At 41.0% G+C, this 21,085-nt stretch overlaps 1 protein-coding gene and 1 pseudogene across 1 annotated transcript; both read right to left on the reverse strand.

Moving 5' to 3' along the window:
- Positions 1-2,656: 2,656 nt before the first annotated feature.
- LOC113840508 (ATPase family AAA domain-containing protein 2) lies at positions 2,657-6,615 on the reverse strand. The gene is made up of 5 exons (XM_072025891.1): positions 6,276-6,615; positions 4,975-5,129; positions 4,387-4,546; positions 3,428-3,518; positions 2,657-3,000 (listed from the first exon to the last, which is right to left on the reverse strand). Exons 3-5 carry the CDS (start codon positions 4,516-4,518, stop codon positions 2,657-2,659), a joined length of 567 nt encoding a protein of 188 aa, XP_071881992.1. The 5' UTR covers positions 4,519-4,546; positions 4,975-5,129; positions 6,276-6,615.
- A 520-nt stretch (positions 6,616-7,135) lies between these two features.
- LOC139999110 (ubiquitin carboxyl-terminal hydrolase 42-like) lies at positions 7,136-19,293 on the reverse strand (annotated as a pseudogene).
- Between the last annotated feature and the right edge of the window lie 1,792 nt (positions 19,294-21,085).

Here is a 21,085-nt window from a genome sequence, read left to right on the forward strand (position 1 = left end):
AGGAGGCGGCGGCAGAGGAGGAGGTGGCGGAGGAGGTGGCGTAGGAGGAGGAGGTGGAGGCGGAGGAGGAGGTGGCGGACGTGGAGGTGGTGGAGAAGGAGGTGGAGGCGGTGGAGAAGGAGGAGGCGGTGGCGGAGGAGGACGAGGTGGCGGAGGAGGAGGAGGCGGCGGAGGAGGAGGTGGCGGAGGAGGAGGAGGTGGCGGAGGAGGAGGTGGCGGATGAAGAGGAGGTGGCGGAGGAGGAGGAGGAGGCGGTGGGGAGGAGGAGGCCGTGGCGGAGGAGGAGGCGGTGGCGGAGGAGGTGGTGGCGGCGGAGGAGGTGGTTGCAGAGTAGGAGGTGGTGGAGGAGGAGGTGGAGGCGGAGGAGGAGGAGGCGGTGGCGGAGGAGGCGGTGGCGGACGAGGAGGTGGCGGAATGCGAGGTGGAATAATCCAAATAATCCAAATGGCAGCGGTACATTAAATACATGTTAGATTTCCAGTTTCCCAGAAAGGTCCAGGGTGTGAACGGGAAACTTCTCCAAAGCGTGCAACACCACGGGTGCCACGTAAGAAACCTGGCCGTACCCTTCTTTTCCTACTATTAGCAGACGGGGCCAGCGTGATGTTGGTTCACAGAAAGCACTCCTAGAACAAGAGTTAAGAAAACAAGTTTATAAATGAGGTGCTGAATAGACACACACAGATGTTCCAAGTAATTTTCCTATAGACTTACTTTTCCATCCCCAAATAATCCAAATGGCAGTGGTACATTAAATACATGTAAGATTTCCAGTTAAGTTATTCAGTCATTCCAATTGTTTCATCTTCTTCCCTTGTGTTTCCTATTCTTTACTGAACCAAGACTGCAAATTAATATCCCTGCAATCTTGCTTTACTACTAGGAAATAAATTTGTGAGGAGCATTTGTTTCCCCACTACAATCAGGCTGTACCTTTGCTGGCTTAAATCAAAGATGCTAGAGACTTCGCCTTGCTCTAGAGGACAGAAAATCTTCTGGACAGCACAGCAATAGAAACTGAGAAAAATAACTGATCCAGCTGTGACAACATGATCTAACTTTCCAACAGTGGGCTTGCATGACTTCCATACTAAAATACCACAAGATTAACACAACTTGGTGGCTTAACAAATAAAGACACCATTCAGATTTTTCTCAAGGTGTTTTAACAAGCCATTTCTCAGTTTTCTTTCTGCTACATAATTCACCATTGGTTTAAGAATCCTGGAAAACAGAAGGGCAAAAGGTGGCAACACAAACCCATAAAGTTGGGGTATTTTTAGCTAAAAGGACAGACAGGACATTTATGTGGTCTTGAGTCTTTCAAAGAATGCCATGGATTAAGTCAACGTGTTCTGGTAGTCTACGGATCACTTTGGCTTAGGAAGAGAAGCCTGGGTTTTTCAATTTGGTCATTCAGAGCAACTTCATTACCACTTTAGTCCCTTCACCCTTTCTCCTTGTGAATACCAAGCACCCCTTCAACACACAAACTTGATGTTACCCCTTCGTCTACCACCCCTCGCACTTTTAACAGCTGGAACTGTTTACAAAGACTCAGCAGTCCTGAGAATTTAAACATAACAGGGATCTATCTTTCTTTACCTGCTGAAACAGAGGCGTTTTTTCTCTGGTCTGTCAGGCATTCCATCTTTTAATTCATCTCCAGAAACCAAGGATGCATCGTCATCACTGTCGAACGTATCATCTTGTAAAATAGGATTTAAATGGTCTGAAAGACAAAAGAGGTTTGTTAACTTTCCTGAATAGCCTTTGTCTCGTTCTCTTACATGAATACAGCTTCTAAATCAGTGCCAAAACCCTTTCTTCATTTGAGAGCACACACTGAAAGCTATTTCCTAGAGTTCATCCCACCACAGATCTAAGGAGATGGCACAAGGCCCTACAAAGCTGTACTAAGTCCCACTGATGTGTACGTATAAGGTACGCTACTCTTGGTGATTTTTTTCTCCCCCTTAGAATAAAGGAGATTACAAACAATTTCCGCAGTTGCTAAATAGCTAAAAACAAACAAACAAACAAACAAACAAAAAAAACAAACAAGACCATTTCTTTCTGGAGGAGGTTCCCACAATGAAAGCACGGAGATTAAGGATGTGATGGCCACAGAATTCCATTCATCTAGTAAATATCAGTGCTAATTGATCTCACGTGCACATGTATAGTACGATCTACAAACATTTAAATTAGGAGACTGGTTAAAAATGATGATAGCTAAAACAATATTTAGCTTAGACCAGTTATACTTGTATCCTGGTCCCGACATTCTTCAGAAAGGAATTAGAAACATTGACCTAGAAATGCTTCCCCTCCAAATATCTGAGTTTTGATTTTTTAAAGAAAAATAGGTGCCTTATACTTCAAACCTCAAGTCAACCTCAACAAATGCTAATTATCTTAGCTGCCGTCAGAAGCAGGATGCTTCAGTAGAGAACGCATCGTCCTTTACTGTGTATTGAGTCATTCAGGGCTTCCATTTGGCATTTCAGTTTCGAATCCAGAATAAAACCTATGCGTTATCTTCCAGACATGCCCAAAAGAAAGACATGCACATGCAAATAATAAAATTCTACCATCATTATGTCTGAAAGGTTTAAGTTGATTGCACAAACCACAAGTTTTTGCTTTAGCAGAATTATAAAGAAGTGGATGCTGTGGTTATACCTTGCTGTCGGTCCTCCTTTAGTGCGAGCTGTGCATGCGGGAAGATCTTCTGCACAACTTGTAAAATATTCGCTCCTGATCTTTTAAAAAGTGGCTTGAAAATGGGTGATAGTGCTTGTCCGGGTGAAGCCACGATCCTGTTTGATGCCGGAACAACCTTCTTCAGAGCCATGAAAAAGTTCTTTGCTTTTATTTTAATAGAATTAACGTCTAGTAGCAACTTCTCCCTACTTGCATAAATCTGAGGATAGCATCGACGTAGAGAGCACAGCGCAGCTTCAGTACATAAAGATTTGATATCTGCACCACAGTATCCTAACAAACAAAAATCAAACGTTACATCAGTCAAGGCCCAGGTTTACAACATGCAACATTTAAACAATTTGTAATGCCAAAACCAAACAGGTTAACAGGGAATTCAAAGTGCTACCGCTCTGCAGGGAAGTTTCATGTTGCGCGCTGTCTGATATCCTGCGCTTATGCAGCTGAAGCAGACTCCTCATCAAAAACTATACTCTTGAGGAAGATGCCCCAGAACCATTTAACGTTCTCAGACAACAAAAAGAACGACAACAAAGAGTAAATAGAGGAAAGCATCTAACTCTGATTGCTATGAAGGCGTGCCAGCTGCCTCGTTGACTAGTTGTGCAGCAAGGCACAAGAGCTTGGGTACTGCCTGGTACAAGCTAAGGTTCTTTACAACTTGCTCACAAGCAAGAATCCATTTTGGTTTCAGTCTTACCAATGCATTTCTCAGCTAGTTCATCAAGCAACATGTCTGGTGGCTTAGGGGTCCAGTCATGAGTATGAATCTTGAAAATTTCTTTTCTAGCCTGGAAGCAAAATCATTGCGTTTTAGCTTGTCCCAAGTTTTCCTTAAAAATACCAAGAAACAAACAAACCAAAAAGCAAGCAAACAAACAAACAAACAAAAAAACCCCAGTCCTTCCTCAAAACCCCTCATCTATTAATACGCTTTTCTTATTTGCTCAACTTTCAAGTATTTTACAGTTATTTAATATACACTCTGCATTTTCAACCAGGAAATTGAATATTTCTTATTTGTTATACTGAACTTTTTATAGGAACCTACAATGAAAGAAAAGGCATTTATAGCTTCAATAACAAGTTTCCAAACTATGGGACCTAATGACCCAGAGGAAAATACTGTAATGAAAAATTTATCCAGTAACATTTCTTTGTTGTCCAAAAATCTTCTCTAAAACTTAGCAAGCTTTCATTGTGACAGTCTCATTACTTCATCACATTTGCTTTTCAGGCAGTAAATTCACAGAAAGCACTTCTGGCACAATGCTTCAAATTGCTACAATTACTATAAAGAAGAAAATAATTATGACTCAAACTACTATCACTGATCCGGGGCACAATCAAATGCAAACACGTCCCCTATTCATTCAGAAGTGAAGGATTGAGACCAAAAACACAACTTCATGATGAAAACGCCCAAGTGGACTAAATAATTAAGCAAACAGGTACAACTTTGGGAATGAAAGGTTTGATTATAGAACTAACTACTTGGTGGTATCATCCTGACCATATATATCCAGTACCAGATTTGCCCTCCATGGAACAACGCAGTGTCTCCACATATCACTCTTTTGTTCAAGTTGTCAATTATTTTTTTTTCCTATAAAGTTGGACTTTGCCATGGTAGAACTAACATTGAATTTAAGTTCTCACCTCTTTATTTGGCAAGTTGAAGAGGAACTCTCTGCCAAAGTGTCCTGGTCTTCGTAAAGCAGGATCTATAGAATCCAGTCTGTTGGTAGCTCCGATTACCACGATCTCCCCTCTGTTATCTGTGCCATCCATAAGCGTCAGAAGAGTTGAAACAATGGAACTAATAGAAAAATATAGTTTTTATTTACTGGTTCAGTAAATTTTGTTACATTCCACATGACTTTCTTGATGCCAGAACAACCTTCTTCCTAGTAGTCATTCAAAAGTGGGAAAAAAATAGTCTACCAAGTCGGGTTTTTTTTTTTGGTTTGATAATACATCTGCAGACTGGTAAGTCATCAAGCACTTCAAGACTGTTTGAAATAATCTCTACATTAATGGAAAAGGAGTACTGCACACTTCTGCTCAGGAAGAAAATCACGGAAAATGTTCCGTGATGTTCCCTCTTGCTTTGGTAATGCTCTTTCTCAGTGTTTTTAGTCTTGTCCTTTCTACCTTGGCATCTCTCTGCAATAGCTGAGGAGGAAAGCCTTTTAGAGCTACATTCAGTGTCACACTTGAGAGAGGAAGTTTGCCGCAATTTCTCACCAGGCTCAGAAGTCTCTTTGCCGTACAAAATGTTTTCTTTTGAAATGAGGTCACGTTCTTTTGATCTTCTTGGTTTCTCCTTGTCTCCACCGTCATCACATTGGTACTGTGCGAGGTATTCATCCTTCCCAGTAGATTTCGGAGGGTCCGCGACACTGCACAAAATAAAATCACATTTCTCACTTCTGCTGAAGGACGTGAAGATTAAGAGTAAAACCTTCCAAAGGCAAACAAACAAACAAAAACCTCCAGACTACAGGAACACTCGCAAAGATATGCCATTTAGAAACCTCTCCTGCAATAAGGACACCTTCTCCAGCTCCCAGAGAAAGTGTTTTTTCCCCTCTTGCTTCTGAAGCCATTGCACTAAAAAAGCACACGCATCTGTCTCCCTCCACATGCTGCTGCTCTGAATAAGAGCCAGAAGATTCAAAACCACCCTATTTGGTCTCCCCACATAGCCGAAAAAAACACCAGTTGAAACAGAGTTTTCTACCTCTCTCCCAAGAATTTACATTCACGTATCCTGTGACTGCAAAAATAGAAGGCGGGGCTCAGGAGGAACAGCCAGTGTTGGAAATGAAAAAAAGCAGCCTGTTTCTTCAGAGTCTTAAGCCTATTCTACTAGGAAAACAAAACAAAACAAAACAAGAGGAGAGGAGAACAACAGCGGGAAATTTACCTATTCTCCAGGTGTTCAATTGCAAAGCCTCCGCTGGAGGATCAACAGCTGTGAATTCAGCGTGCTTAGGAGAAATCAGATCTACGTCTGAACCACAACTATTTCAGTAGTATCACTAACTTATGTTACTCTGAAGAAGCAGTCAGCACCGTTTCTATGTTAGGAAATAGCTGAACAGAGTCTGTTATTCACAGGAATTATTCAGGCAGGCTTCTTTAGGAAGGCTGGGTTTCACTAGAACATTACTAGCCTGTAAGCCTCATGGCATCACCTTCCATCTTGACTGCTAAACCTCCTTGCTCCCTACTATCTTCTTTGCCAAGATACAGCTGTCCACGTTTACTTTTCCTACTTGGCTGGACTGAATTTAAGAAGGGATCTTGCAACTCTTCCTCTTGTTTGCCACTTAATCATCACACCAAATGAAAACTATTTGCCTTTCACCTCTTTATTTCAGGCATTCTTTCCTAGTGGTCATTTAAAAACGGAAAGAAAAAGTCCATCAGCTTTTTTTTTTAATATCCAGCAGACTGTTAAGTCACCAAGCACTTCAAGACTGTTGGAAATAATCTCTACATTAATAGAAAAGGAATTCCTCAAACACACTGCGGCCGCTTACCTTTAATACACTCGTTGGATGAGACGGAGGTGTATTTCTTGCTTTCGCCTGCACTGGAAGGCTTCCCTTCCTTGTAAGGTTGTTTACTGCTCTCACTTCTGCATTGCTCACATGAAGAGCCATCTGGAGGATGGGATTCTTCCTTCTTCTCCCGCGTTATCTTCTGGAAACGAGGATCTAAGTGTTCCAAGGAGCCTTTCACTTTCCTGCTGTTTCTCTTTTTTCTTCTTTTTCTTCTCCTTTTTCTTCTTGTTTTACGCTTGGGATTGGCATTGTCAAAGTGGAGCACACAGAAACACAAATCGTGAAGTCTGAAAGAAACATGCAAGTTTAAAAGAGAAAAAAAAGATGTGGCACTTGTTGCCTATATGAAACTTTATTTATTTTACCACAGGTGATGATTTGCAGCATGTCAGCTATTTTGTGGTGCTTTGTGCACACGCAACTTACTTTAGATGTAGCAAACTTAAGCCCTCAGATTGGAGGACCATAGGTCCTGGTTTGTACACAGATCATTAACAATGGCTAGCTCTGGAATACGTGCAAGCAGAAAAAAACTTTTAACCTAATCCAGAATGGTGTACGGATGTGTTTCCAACTATGTGGTCCAAAGCTAGTGCTCTGACACAATTCAGCAATAGCTTTCCTATCTTCACTGATCAACCTAACAACATGATCCCCAGCCAGCTGATGCTATCTAAGTAACTTAGAAACTACCAGAAAAAAAAAAAAAAAAAAAAAAAGAAGAAGAAAAAAAGAGAAGAAAAAAAAAAGGAGAAAAAAAAAAAAAAGAAGGAATACATGAGAAGCACCCAGAAAAGAATTAGGATAAAAAATGCGGAGTATGCTGGAATCCTTGCTTACTTGGAATCCTTCTCTCCATGTTTATCCTTAGACTTCTTTTTCTTCTAGAACTTCTGATATTTTTGCATTTTTTTCACCACCTAAAAGCTCCTTTTCTATCTTTCTGTCTTTCCTTTCTATTTCACTTTCACTACCTTCTGCACGGGTAGATTTTCTTTTTCTGTTTCCTTCTGTTTCATTTTTCTGGCAACAGTTCTCCAAATGAGCTGACACAGGTGGAAGCGCATGTCTTTCACGAGAATGTCTTCCAGAATGTTGCTGAGATACCGAGCAACGATGCAAGTCTGCTCAGGGTGTGCTAAAGCGACGTACATCTTCATCTCTCAAGAGGGAACCGTGTGGCCATCCACTTTTGTAATGATAATGCTTATGTGACCTGCCGTAGTAAGTTGCAGTCCATTTGTCAAAGGCTGCATCACCGTGAGAGAACTTTCTCTCTCTACTGTCTCCTGTCGCATGAGGTGAATAGTAATCATTGTAATAGCTACATCTTTCCCACCTCCGTGCTTCATCTCGATAGTATCTTTCTCTGCTCCAACTTCTTTCCCCTTTGGATCGGTAATATCTATTGCTACCTTGTTCTGATCTTCCTCCGCTGCCAGATCTGTACTTTGAATATTTGACTGCTCTTCTGCCATTCTCAGGGCTGTTTCTTTCACCAGGGAAAGATCTGCACCTGCTTCCCTCCCAGTGCTCCTGCTTGTGACGCTTTTGCTCAACAACTTCCACGCTCTGAGAACACCTCCTCTTGCTGGAAGGACCTGCTTTTTGACTCTCCTTCTCTTCACTAGGAGCATGTTCCCTCTTGCTTTGGTAATGCTCTTTCTCAGTGTTTTTAGTCTTGTCCTTTCTACCTTGGCATCTCTCTGCAATAGCTGAGGAGGAAAGCTTTTTAGAGCTACATTCAGTGTCACACTTGAGAGAGGAAGTTTGCCGCAATTTCTCACCAGGCTCAGAAGTCTCTTTGCCGTACAAAATGTTTTCTTTTGAAATGAGGTCACGTTCTTTTGATCTTCTTGGTTTCTCCTTGTCTCCACCGTCATCACATTGGTACTGTGCGAGGTATTCATCCTTCCCAGTAGATTTCGGAGGGTCCGCGACACTGCACAAAATAAAATCACATTTCTCACTTCTGCTGAAGGACGTGAAGATTAACAGTAAAACCTTCCAAAGGCAAACAAACAAACAAAAACCTCCAGACTACAGGAACACTCGCAGAGATATGCCATTTAGAAACCTCTCCTGTGATTAGGACACCTTCTCCAGCTCCCTGAGAAAGTGCTTTCTCCCCTCTTGCTTCTGAAGCCATTGCACTAAAAAAGCAAATGCATCCGTCTCCTTCCACCTGCTGCTCTGAGAAAAAAGGCATAGGGGCGAGCGGGGAACAGCCAGTGTTTCTCCAGACAGTGGAGAAAAATGGAAAAACATTCTATGAAGGAACACAAGTTCTCCTTGAGGCACCAACCTGCATCAGAGTGATATGCTCAGTGCTGATCATTAGTTCTGTTCGTAACGCTGGACATACAGCATGGAATTGTACTAATTTAAATCCTTCCATTAAATACTATTAGTAGACAGATAAAACCGTAACGAACTTCCATAAGGTCTTGTCTTAATCAGACTGTGCTCATTTTACCTCGTTTCCTCTGACAAGCTGTTCAGCTGGCTGGCTGTGAGGGACTCCGTGATGATTTCTCGATTGACTGAAGGCATAGCTCCAGGCATCTGCAATCAAAACGCACAAGTCAGCAGACAAAAAAATACTATTTGTAGTAGTACTGAGGACTAGTCTTGTCAGAATTTCTCCATTAAATGGTAAGCAAGACCGTTTTGAGTTGTATGCATTATCTACACTTCAAAGATAACCCCAACTCACCTCCCAAAATCTACTTTATGAAACTTAGGAATTTTTATCTCAGCTGAGCTTAAGTTGACAAGTTCTAATGTAAGCTCAGGTCTGCAAATTCTAATGGGATAATACCACAAAGTCTTACAATCACATTTGTGCTGTGTTTTCTCAGTATTTCACCTGAATTAGGAACACAATAAACACTCCCGAATACATCATAGGTGAGAAATTCTCGATGGAGCAAATCTATGTTTCAAGCAATCCATTTGTTTTAGAAAAGAACATCTCAGAAGGTTTAACAGGTTCAACTCGGCAAGTGGAATCATCAAGTTTCAGTCCGTTTTCTTTCGATTCATTAACTAACCTAATAGCACCATTTAGTGAATCGGTTTTTGGCAGCTCATGCTGGGATCTTCCTTCGTCAGCATTCTGACAGGAAGAACCGGAATGCTGCAATGTACGGACTACCTTTCCAACCAAAATTCCATTAGAGGACATTGCATTGCAATTCCTTTTAAATAAGCCCTTTGACTCCTCCTCAGATTTTCCTGAAGATTCTGCACCGTAAGGGACTGTGTTATCAGAGCTGAGTTTAGGATTTTCATTCACTGTTGGCTCCACAAAAATCTCATCAGAAACTTTTTTGCTTGTTTGCATTTGCTTCATTTGCATTACCGAATTTGTAATTGTGGATGAAGGAACAGCCTGGTAGAGATCTTCGTCCTCCGCAGCACTGCTAAGACAGTCAGGCTGTGACACAGTCCGACGAGCAGGCAATTTATTGTGAATACTGGTGGTGATCTTCTGTTTTCTTGACGGATCAGTAATTGAAGGCCTGGTAATTGTCTGGTTTTGAACACAGGCCATCGGTGGTGCTGAAGATGGCCTTTTTAGGGTGACACCAGTGGTCTTTGCGTCCTCTTTTATGGATCCATTTCCATTTAAACGGCTTGAATTCTGTATTTAAAAAGAAGAAATGGCAAGATGGATTAACGCAAACACTGCATTTAACATTTTGAAACACAAAACTCTCCTACTGAGTATTTCTACAAATGGTCTTAACACCTACAAAGAAAAACACACTGCCCTTTAAAGATAAATGCAAGTCCAATAAGCGTATTCAATTCCTGCTTTTGGTTTACAGCCGATTGGAATCAAATTAACATCATCTTTGAAAACCAGCCAAACAACTTAACATTACCTGCTGCTATTCCCAAATATATTTATTTTCCCCTTTAAACATACCCTGAAAAGCCTGAAGTAATTGTTCTGGTGCTCAGGAATAAGACAATTAGTTTTCCCTGTCTTAGCTAAAGTGACGACGATAGGAAAAACAAGTCCTCTTTTAAATGATTCGAGGATTAGTACACTCTGCTTAAATTGTCAAAGAGCGTAGCTCTCTGTGCTTTAGAAAGCTGTCTTGGAGGTATAAAGTAATGGATGCATGGCTGCACAATTTAGCAGTAACCACTGTTTGAATGACTCTGGCTGTAGCATGAAGGCTGTGAAGAAAGCTGCAGCATGGGAAGGAAAACAAAACTAAGATGCTGAAAACCAAACAAAAAACCCCACACCAAACCCCAAACCCACTAGCAGTTTGGTGCCGTTACCTGCCCTCCCACTTCCCTGAATTACCTTAATCATATGAGGAAGAAGTCGTGGTCCCATAAATCCAGCCTGCTTACTATTAGCCCCCTGCTGACCAGGAGGGAATGAACAGGGATAAGATGGTGCTGGCAAGTAAAACGCACGTTCTCCAAGTGTCAAATCATAGCGCCTTCAGAAAAGAGCAGTGATCGTAGTTTAGTTTTTCTTTCAGCCTACTCTTGGATTAAATCCCATCCTATAATTTTAGAGGAACAGTTCATACGATATGGAAGCCTTCTCTACAGAAGGCTTCGCCAAGACTACAAACTGAAAAGGAGAGAACAGTCTTCCTACTAAGACTATCACTTTCAGAACAATAATTCATTCTTACACGACAGATGACCTTCATTTTTCTCCTTCTCTAAATTAGCCAGCTACAGGTAACACATAGATAGCAATTTACACAAGTGCTGCAGTTTCAGGCCAAGCAACAAAAGATAATAAATGACACAGAGAATTTCAGGTTAGACAGAACTGAATTAGACAAATAATAATCTTTCCCTGGGATAGCAAGAAAAACACTTGCAAAACAGAAAAATATCAATAACAGGAAAGTAAATCTCTTCTGAACACATGTTAAGATTTGTTATTACCTGATATAAAAAAGTATGTAAGCTTGCTGACCAAGAACTCTCTTAATGTCAGTACGGACTACTTTAGCATCATTCATCTGATACCAAAGTCCATTACCAGCCTGCAAACAAAGACAACCATTTCTTTAGGTGAATTGCACGTGTTCCAAATGAAATCACGGATAGGAACAAAATATACACGTGTCAAATAAAAATATAATGAAATCTTTTTCCCTAGAAACAGTAGCTGCTAGTCACGTTTTCACTGGTTTGCCAGCACAACCTTTACCCTGTTAGAAATGCTGTTGACTTCTACCTTTACATAGCATATATAGTGTCCTGAGTGACAGCTGACACCATGATGTACCAGCACCGCGTATAAGGCATAGAGCAGTGGTTCTCCCATTGACTGTGACATGTAGGCTCTCAGGTCCAAATACTCCGGATATTTCACCTCCTAAAGAGAGACCAAGAAGACAGAAAAATTATCCCAGAGTACTTCATGGACTAGCCAGAGAAAAACACTTCCAAAAAACACAGACTAGAATTTATTTCTAGAATATATTTCTAGAAGATATTTCTTGATTCACTACAAATAAGTCTTCCCATAAACAATGTTTAAGACTAGAAGTTGCAGAGAACTGTTTCCTGATGAATCAGCCTTCTCAGAGGAAAGCATATGCTTCTTGTCAAGCGGGAACTTTATTAATATTAAGAGAAAGAATAAGCCATAGTCGTTAGTCTACAATTACTGTCTGAAAATATAAACAACTTTCAGCTTTGGGGGATGTCCCATTACACGATGATATAGTTGCATTACAGTGGTAAATATACCTTGTTGATCTTTCCACCTGTGAAATCCGCAAATCTTTTCAGTGATATTGTGAGAACCTTGGAAGAACGGTGTATGGTAAATCTCTTGGATGCAGGAACCATCTTTTTACACCTTAAAAACAAGCAGAGATAAGTGTTTGAAGGCATCTTCTTTTTTCGCCCCCAAAACAAACTCGTTTTAATGTCTCACGCATGCCTATGCTATTTGAATGACATTTACTTGCATAATAGGTTGGTCTTTTTTCTTTTCATAAACCCATGCACTGCGTGTCAGGTTTGTTAATACAGTGAAGAAGGTAAATTCTCCCAAAACCCCGGGCATAGCAGGAACAGGAATCTCTCACGAAAGGGTATTACCAGGTTGGATGGCAAGGTACCATTTCTTGGTCTACAAAAGTGGCTATTTGAACTCCAATCCTGGATACATTCTTTCAGCTTTCAAGGGAAATACAAATAATGAAAGTGGAACGAGAGAGCCTTGGTCCCCAGGACTAGAAATTGCAAATAATCTCCAACATAGGTCGTCTATCAACATCAAAAATACAACAGAAGCACATGGTCATTCTACTGGAGGGAGACATTTAACAGTAGGAAGTCTTCATGTACTGAGCTTGTCTGGAAAGACACTGAAACTGTCTGCCATCCTTTGAAACTTTGAAACTGAAAATAGTTCAGTTTGATACATTGCCCGCTCCAAGGTAGGACCTACAGTGTAAGCAGTGAAAATTAGCCACTAGCCCAACGGAAACTGGGCAGTTTACATCAAGAAAAGTACTGTCGAGAGCTAATAAATAGAAAGAACAAAAGTATCTCTTTTTGAATTCTGATGGCAAAATACGAGCCAGAGAATTGCAAACCCATAGGGAATGCCTCTGAACAAGACTTCCCCCCTCCAAAGAAACAAAAATCCAAGTGTTTTATAAACTTCCACAAAGCTCGTAAGTAGATCCAAAGTTTAGAGGTAGTCCAACAGAGTCATGCAACATATAAAACTGACATCTAGGATTAAGACCTAATTCGTCAAAATCTTACTCGCTACATTTATAGCAATTCTCTCCACCCAGCTCTTCAGGTTTCACAAAGAGTTCCAGAGCTCTGGTAACAGATGAAACCGCCTAGAGGAGCGAGAAAGAAGAGCGTAAAGTCACCGTAAATTCAAAATTCCAGAGACGTACTAGTAGTTTATAAGAGAATCTTACTAACATACTCCAGCGATCTACTATGAGCACTGTGAAGAAGGAGGCAGAAAGAGCATGCTCAGCATTGACCTCACCTGGAAGTCATTTGACTTCGGAACAAATACTTTTCCAGTAGCCTAGACAGCATCTATAGTGTGCTTTGTCATCAATACTGGGGACAAATTCATCAGTCTAACAATTAGATGTACATTGGGGTAGAACAACAGAGAAGTATGACAGCATTATAATTTTTGCAGAAAGAGAATTCTTTCCCCTTAAACCCAATGCAAATGTGGAGACTATTTACATGGGTTCCACAAAAGGACAAAGTCCAATCCACTTCCTTAGCACCACCAAGCTCTTACGTTTTAACATTATATGTGGTTTGTTTTTTTAAGGTAAACAAGTTTAATTTAGAAAGTTAGGCATGTACTTAAACATCATGAATTATATTTAGAAAACATCTTACCTTTATATCCAAAGTGATATCAAGAAATGCCTCATACGTATCCGAAACTGCTTTGCAATTCAAGCACTTCACTGGAAGCAAAATATAAATGCTTAACCTTATGTGAAGGAGACTAACTGTCCAAATTCAAGTTGTTGCCAGATACTACTTTAGACAAACTACAGACTGCTTTACTACCGACAAAAGACACAGATCAGTTCTAAGGACAGGAATATTTTTTAAAGTACCTCTCGATCTTAGAAATCCTCCAAATATTTGATGAATGATGGTGGTAGCTTGAGAAGATCTGTCCAATCTGGAAATAAATTATAATCAGACCTCAGAAGATTTAAGGCGCAGAGTTAACTCTTCAAAGAGTTTTATGAAAACTAAGGATGATGTAGACTTTCGTTGCTGATAGTAAATAAGGCACTAAAAGGTGCTAGAGATCATTTTTGATAGTAAATAAAGGACTAGAAGGTGCTAGAGAATGTATGAAAGTGAACTTGTTTATGCTTACTCGGTGCTTCCATTCAAGCACGCTTCCTGCATAGCATCAACAGTATAGCGCAAGAACTCGTGTGCATCTTCTTGACTGCCAAAACGGAAATGTTGTCCTATTCCTAAAGAAGAAGATGATAGCATTCACCTCATTTAAAAATGAAATCATTCTTGTATTTCTAAAATCTCTCTTCTTTCTAGTGTTAAAACCACTTATACACATCAAATAAGTATTTGAAGATTACAAGCTATCGAAAAGAAACACATCTGAAGCCACTTACGACTGAGATTACTGATAACATGCGTAGGCTCGATGGCATCAACAGTGCAACGCAGGGCCTGGTTAATGTGAGTCTCCATTGTGCACATCATGCAAAAATCTTGTTCACGACCTGAAGAGTGAAAGAAGAAAGCATCCCAGTCCAGCAAAATATCCATAACTACAAACAAACATCTAAGTAAAATTTAAACTATAGATACGATATCCACTCTCCTTGCTACATTCTATTCTCCCAAGATGCCAATGTCCCAACAGTCTTGTAACATTTCATTTCACACAACTTTACAGAATAAAAATATCCACTAAGCCTGTATTCAAATGCATTTTGTGATGAGAAATCTAAAAGACTACTGCAAAGTCACATTTGTAAAGGCTGACAGGAATGTGAACTCCACAGGCTGAAAAATGTATTACTCTCTAAAATTACTACTAAATGCATTACTGTCCAATGCACTTCATTATTCCCACGAAGCAATAAATGATCCTTTAATAAATACATAAATAAATAAATAAATAAATTCATTCATTAAACAAACAGTGCATTAATTGCACTCCGTATGCTATTCGGAGCCCACTGCTAATACAGTGCTCAAAGCCAGCTTCTACAGGTAAAATCAGGCAAATAAGCTTGTCTCAGAATCACTGCTGTTCTTTCACCTTCAGAGCTGTCCAACAGATTTGAAATACTCTTAGAAAGTACTCACATGACTGGCCGTGCTCGAGAGAAAGCATGTAATTGGCAAGTGGGGGTGTGTAGGTCAAACACTGTAGAGTAGCATTAAGAAAACATGTGTTGCCAAGATTGTACAGGCCAACTCCAACACTTTGTGTTTCTCGCCAATCCATACAAATCTTCTCAGGTGGAAAAAGAATGCTCTGTGGTGGAGCAATTCCATCATTAACGACTGCAAGAAAGTTAAATTTAAAAAGAGATTTTGTTTGTTTGTTTCTAAGCAAGGTATTTAAAAAAATACTATTCTGCAGGAGCACCTAGAGGAGCTAGCTACAATCCAAGCCAGAAGAAAATTATTGCAGACAGCTTTAATACCGCCAAATTCAAATTGGCTGGTCAACACAATGTTTTGGGGAAAAAAAAAAAAAAAAAAACAGCTTTCGTCAACCATTTTAATTTTTCTAAGGCAAGGCTAACTGCCATTCTGTTTGTAGTACCTAATGCCAAGTTCCTCTCCATCTATAATCTTTAACCTGATTAACTCAACTACTGTTTTTTTCCTTATTATAACTTAAACCACAAGCTTAGACTTGAAATTATACGGAAAAAAGGTAAAAACTAGTAACTAGGAATGACGGTACCCCTACAGATACCAGATCTTTTCCTGAGCAATGTTATCATTCAAAAAACGTGTGAAAAATGGAAGCTGTGAATAGCAACAATCAAACACTTTTCTTTGCAAAACGGAAAAGACATGGATGAATCTGTGCATTACAAAAAGCTCCCCATATTTCTCTGTTGACTGTAAATATATCAAAATTAATTTCTGTAACATCAGTCACTTCAGTTGCCTTAGGAGATTCGCTTTTGAAGTCTTTGTTCACACTAGTCCCCTTCTCTATCAGTGCAACAAGTAAGAACTGCATTTTCTACTTTTGCTTTGAAGAAAATGGAGTCAGGATAAAGCTCACACTTACTTAGATCTCTTGGGGCAAAAGCCTTAGATTTTTCAGATGATCTACAGTAAATAGCACCTCCACGTCCTTGGGCCACAGAGACTTGGCTTGAACCTTCTGCAGGCGGTATCTGGCCCCAGTTTGCGGTGCGTGACATCAGTATTTTAGTACTTGGTTTCTTGGATTTGCCAGACCGCCTTGAAGAGGGCTTTTTAGACTTTGAAGATTTGGGCTTCTTAACTACGGTCATTGTTGACATCTGCGACAGAGACAGAAGTTCTGGTTGACGTAAGAATATCAAGAAGCATTCCAAGAAGAAAAGAATAGCAGAAGTCCTGTCACTTAATCTCAAAGAAACAGCCTTAAGAACTAAATCGCTGGTATGAATGATTTAAAAAGAATCCCCAAACTAAACACACAAAGTGAAAATTTCCATCTAAACTCTATCGGTATTACTTTTAGCTTCTGCAGAACTAGTGGCTGATGCCATTTCTTTCACTTCCGTAGGATTTTAATCCATTACAACTCTGGAGTCTTTTTAATATAAAAATGTAGAAGACATTCTCTGAGGGGAATCAGTTATTTATTGATTTCCAGAGTTGCACAATTATCTGTTAATTATTACCTATGATCTAATAGATAATTGTTGCAATTATCTATTGCTGGCGTTAGTAATGGAACACTATTACTTCACTGCCTGCGTTTTTCTGTTTCGTGTGCACAAAGGTACCCAGAACTCACTGCTCCTTTTCTTCTGTCTTTCCAGGGATCGCTCTCTACCTCACTGTCTACTGCACCAATCATGAGGGGTTTGTTGTTATTCTATAATGAGCCTAGCTTTTAAATACACCTTTTCTGGGCGTCACTTTGTGATAGCAAGTTAATTTGTGAGGGCTCCTCAGTCTACATCATGTGGTCGCTTTTTCCAGGTGAAAAAGCGGAGCCGTAAGTGGCAGTACACTAAAGCCCTGGCATGTTGAGATCCAAGAAGAGAGATGTTTGGCCCTCCTTCTCACTCCTGGGAACCATACACCTCAAAACCCACAGAGGATGGGCTATATCTCAGAGAAATCTTGGGAAAGGAGAGCATGAAGAGCACGTTTGCAAATTTATTTCTCCCTGGGCTTCTTCTGCTTCTCCACGAAATACGAGTTTGAATATAACTTTGGCAGCAGTACTTCTGGTGTTTTACTCCTACCACATTTAAAACTCCTACAAAAAACTGAAACGTTAGACTAAAAAGCAGCTCTTTCCGTTCTGCTTTGTAAAGTTGCACGTTTTCCTCATGCAAAACAACAGGGCAATGTAAGCTAGAAACGGAAATGCTGAATGTAAAACAAAACAAAACAAACCTCAGCCCTCCAGGACAAAAGCCAATAACTGCTACAAAGTCCTTTTTAAAATGCTGATTAGGTTTCAAGGTGATACCGCTTTAAATAAGCATAATTGTGTGTCCGTAGGCAGAAGCATCCATGACAGGATGAACTTCTATACTTCATGTTTTGTTACTGTCTTACTGTAGCACACAGGGACTTGTTACCTATAGGGAAACCACTAACCTAATGGAGCGTTTAAAACATAAGCTAGTTTGTTATACCAAAATGACTGAGAGAACAAAGCATAAAGTGCTTTCAGATTTCTAGCACGCCTTGATTGCTATCCATTAAACTTCAGACACGTTAAACAAAACACAGTAAATAAGAAAACTCCTAGTCCCACAGCTGGCAAATTATGTGCAGAGGTTGTAACTAGAACTTTTTTCCCTTGACATTTTACATTTAAGATTGATTTTAAATCCATTCTATACACACTTTCCGTTCCTGAAAAAACAATATGCAAACCTGAAAAATGCATTTACACGAGAAATGAAGTCGTCCTTGTCCGACTGGAAGACTAAGGTGACAGCTCCTGGGCTCAGGGATTTTCAGATAAGCTCCGATCTTCACCAGTGACAGCTCCTTTTTTCGGATTGAAAGAGAAAATGTTTCAGCAACACACTGAAAACACACTTAAGGGACAAGAAACAAAATTAAGACTGTAGTGAGAAGGAGAAAAGAAAAACAATACTGGGGAAGAAAGGAAAAGGTAAAGGAAAAAGGAAAAAGGAAAAAGGAAAAAAGCCTTGATCTTTATACTGACCAACGAGATAAGCCTTACACATTTTTAAGTTTATTTTTGACAACTGATTGAGGCGTTACCAGGTATTAAGTACGATTCAAGAGCAAATATTAACACTAGAAAGAAGAAATCCGATCCACCACCACCGTTTCAAAATACATCCATTTCTAATGTGGAGATAACGTCTCTCTGACAAGGTAGTAGAAAAACTGTAAATACCGACAGAGCTTCCTCTCCCGATGTTCCATATCCATACCGATGCTGTTCCTACACCTACGCTCTGAGCATAAATTTATGTTGACATGAGTATCGGGTGTTACTCCTCTCTTTGTTTGCCTTGAGAGACACACCTCTTGTCCACTGAAAAGTAAACTCAAGATTCCAGATCAGTTAAGACAGTTGCTATCCCCCCATTCAGAGTTCTGCAGCAGCACTGTTCAGATGTGTTTAGCAGTCTCTTTAGAAAACGTTATCACTTAGGACCTGCTTCTCAGTAGGTACACGTTTGGCCTCCGCTTAGCAGAGAGTCAATCCCAGCTTAAGCTTTCGTACAAGAGCCCCTTCACGAAACGGACTTGGGCCCTGACATAACTGAGCTTAACCTTTAACCTTGAAGCTTCCTTAAAGAAGGAAGCAGCACCCAGGCCAGGAAATAGAAATTAATCGTCACTTTACCCTGAAACGCAGTGAGCTATTCTGTGCTGGCAGGATTGCTGCCGGGCTGGCCGACGAGGCGGCGGGCAGCTCCCCGGGGCCACAGGGCCTGTCACAGGGAGCCGCCGGAGGTCTCCAAGGTCCAGGAACAGCAGCAACAGCGGCAACAGCGAGGACAGAGGGGACAGCAGCAACAGCAGCAGCCACCTCAGCCAGGGCCGTCTCCACAACCGCCAAAACGGTCTCGGAATGCTGCCGAACTCGGAGCTCCAGCGTGACGCCTTTTGAACCTGGCCGCTGGAAGGACCTGCTTTTTGACTCTCCTTCTCTTCACTAGGAGCATGTTCCCTCTTGCTTTGGTAATGCTCTTTCTCAGTGTTTTTAGTCTTGTCCTTTCTACCTTGGCATCTCTCTGCAATAGCTGAGGAGGAAAGCTTTTTAGAGCTACATTCAGTGTCACACTTGAGAGAGGAAGTTTGCCGCAATTTCTCACCAGGCTCAGAAGTCTCTTTGCCGTACAAAACGTTTTCTTTTGAAATGAGGTCACGTTCTTTTGATCTTCTTGGTTTCTCCTTGTCTCCACCGTCATCACATTGGTACTGTGCGAGGTATTCATCCTTCCCAGTAGATTTCGGAGGGTCCGCAACACTGCACAAAATAAAATCACATTTCTCACTTCTGCTGAAGGACGTGAAGATTAAGAGTAAAACCTTCCAAAGGCAAACAAACAAACAAAAACCTCCGGACTACAGGAACACTCGCAAAGATATGCCATTTAGAAACCTCTCCTGCGATTAGGACACCTTCTCCAGCTCCCAGAGAAAGTGTTTTTTCCCCTCTTGCTTCTGAAGCCATTGCACTAAAAAGGCACACGCATCTGTCTCCCTCCACATGCTGCTGCTCTGAATAAGAGCCAGAAGATTCAAAACCACCCTATTTGGTCTCCCCACATAGCCGAAAAAGACACCAGTTGAAACAGAGTTTTCTACCTCTCTCCCAGGAATTTACATTCACATATCCTGTGACTGCAAAAATAGAAGGCGGGGCTCAAAAGGAACAGCCAGTGTTGGAAATGAAAAAAAGCAGCCCGTTTCTTCAGAGTCTTAAGCCTATGCTACTAAGAAAAAAACAAAAAAAAAAACAAAAAAACAAAAAAAAAAACAAGAGGAAAGGAGAACAACAGCGGGAAACTTACCTATCTACAGGTGTTCAATTGCAAAGCCTCCGCTGGAGGATCAACAGCTGTGAATTCAGCGAATTCAGCGTGCTTAGGAGAAATCAGATCTACGTCTGAACCACAACTATTTCAGTAGCATCACTAACTTATGTTACTCTGAAGAAGAAGTCAGCACCGTTTCTATGTTAGGAAATAGCTGAACAGTCTGTTATTCACAGGAATTATTCAGGCAGGCTTCTTTAGGAAGGCTGGGTTTCACTAGAACATTGCTCCGCAAGTCCCTTCTATTCCTTTTCCCCTTAGAATCTGGGGATGTTTCAGCTAAAAAGGAGGGCAGAAACACTCTCCGTAGGTCTCCACCATGTAGTAAAACAGCGCTGTGTACCTGGTTAACTTCTGCAGCCAGCAAAGCATTGCTATTTGCAGCAGTGCCTTGACCCCAGCCTCTTGCTGAGCTCCGTCCTGTGCTGCTCGGATGCTCCCGCTGCTCAGACACGGGGGCTTAGAGAGCCACCGGGCCAGCACAAGCCCCCGAGCTCACTGTCAAACTTCACTTTTGGCATCTTTCACTTCACCAGCGCCGCCGGACGAGAAGCCCAGCAATGCCTGACGCCGCTCCGGGCTCACCTAAACGCGGGGCAGGAAATTCAGATTCAAAGCTGCGAAGGTTTTTCTTAGTGAAAGCATGGAATGAGTGGCCATCGGTGACTAACCTTACAGGAAGGCATTCACTTTGTGAATGCTGCAGTGAGTGAAGACTGAAGGCGTTTTCTGAGTGACCTAAGGAGAGCCCTCCCCGAAAAGCAGGACATTTTATTGTCTATGTAACATCTCCTTTGAAGGCTCGAGCATGAGATACACCAGGTTTAAAATCTCAAGACACGGATCTGCCACCACAGAAGCAATACATTTCATCTACTAAGCCTAAATACCGTATTTTGCCTCCTCTGTAGGTTTAAAAAAACACGGCCATGCTTGAAGGAATGCATTCTCAGATATTCTATGTATTTACAGTGCTTTAATTAATACCACAGACATGTTGTGCTGTTTAGGGGAATT

This window comes from Anas platyrhynchos, chromosome 19 (genome assembly GCF_047663525.1).
Source record: "Anas platyrhynchos isolate ZD024472 breed Pekin duck chromosome 19, IASCAAS_PekinDuck_T2T, whole genome shotgun sequence".
Classification (NCBI taxonomy): domain Eukaryota; kingdom Metazoa; phylum Chordata; class Aves; order Anseriformes; family Anatidae; genus Anas; species Anas platyrhynchos.

Bases quoted from the DNA above. Each gene is read 5' to 3' on its own strand.
- LOC113840508 (XM_072025891.1), bottom strand. From the start codon at position 4,518: ATGGATGGCACAGATAACAGAGGGGAGATCGTGGTAATCGGAGCTACC. The intron at 3,519-4,386 runs GTGAGAACTTAA...TTTTGCTTCCAG, and splicing joins TCAACTTGCCAAATAAAGAG to GCTAGAAAAGAAATTTTCAA. The intron at 3,001-3,427 runs GTAAGACTGAAA...TTTGTTTGTTAG, and splicing joins ACTAGCTGAGAAATGCATTG to GATACTGTGGTGCAGATATC.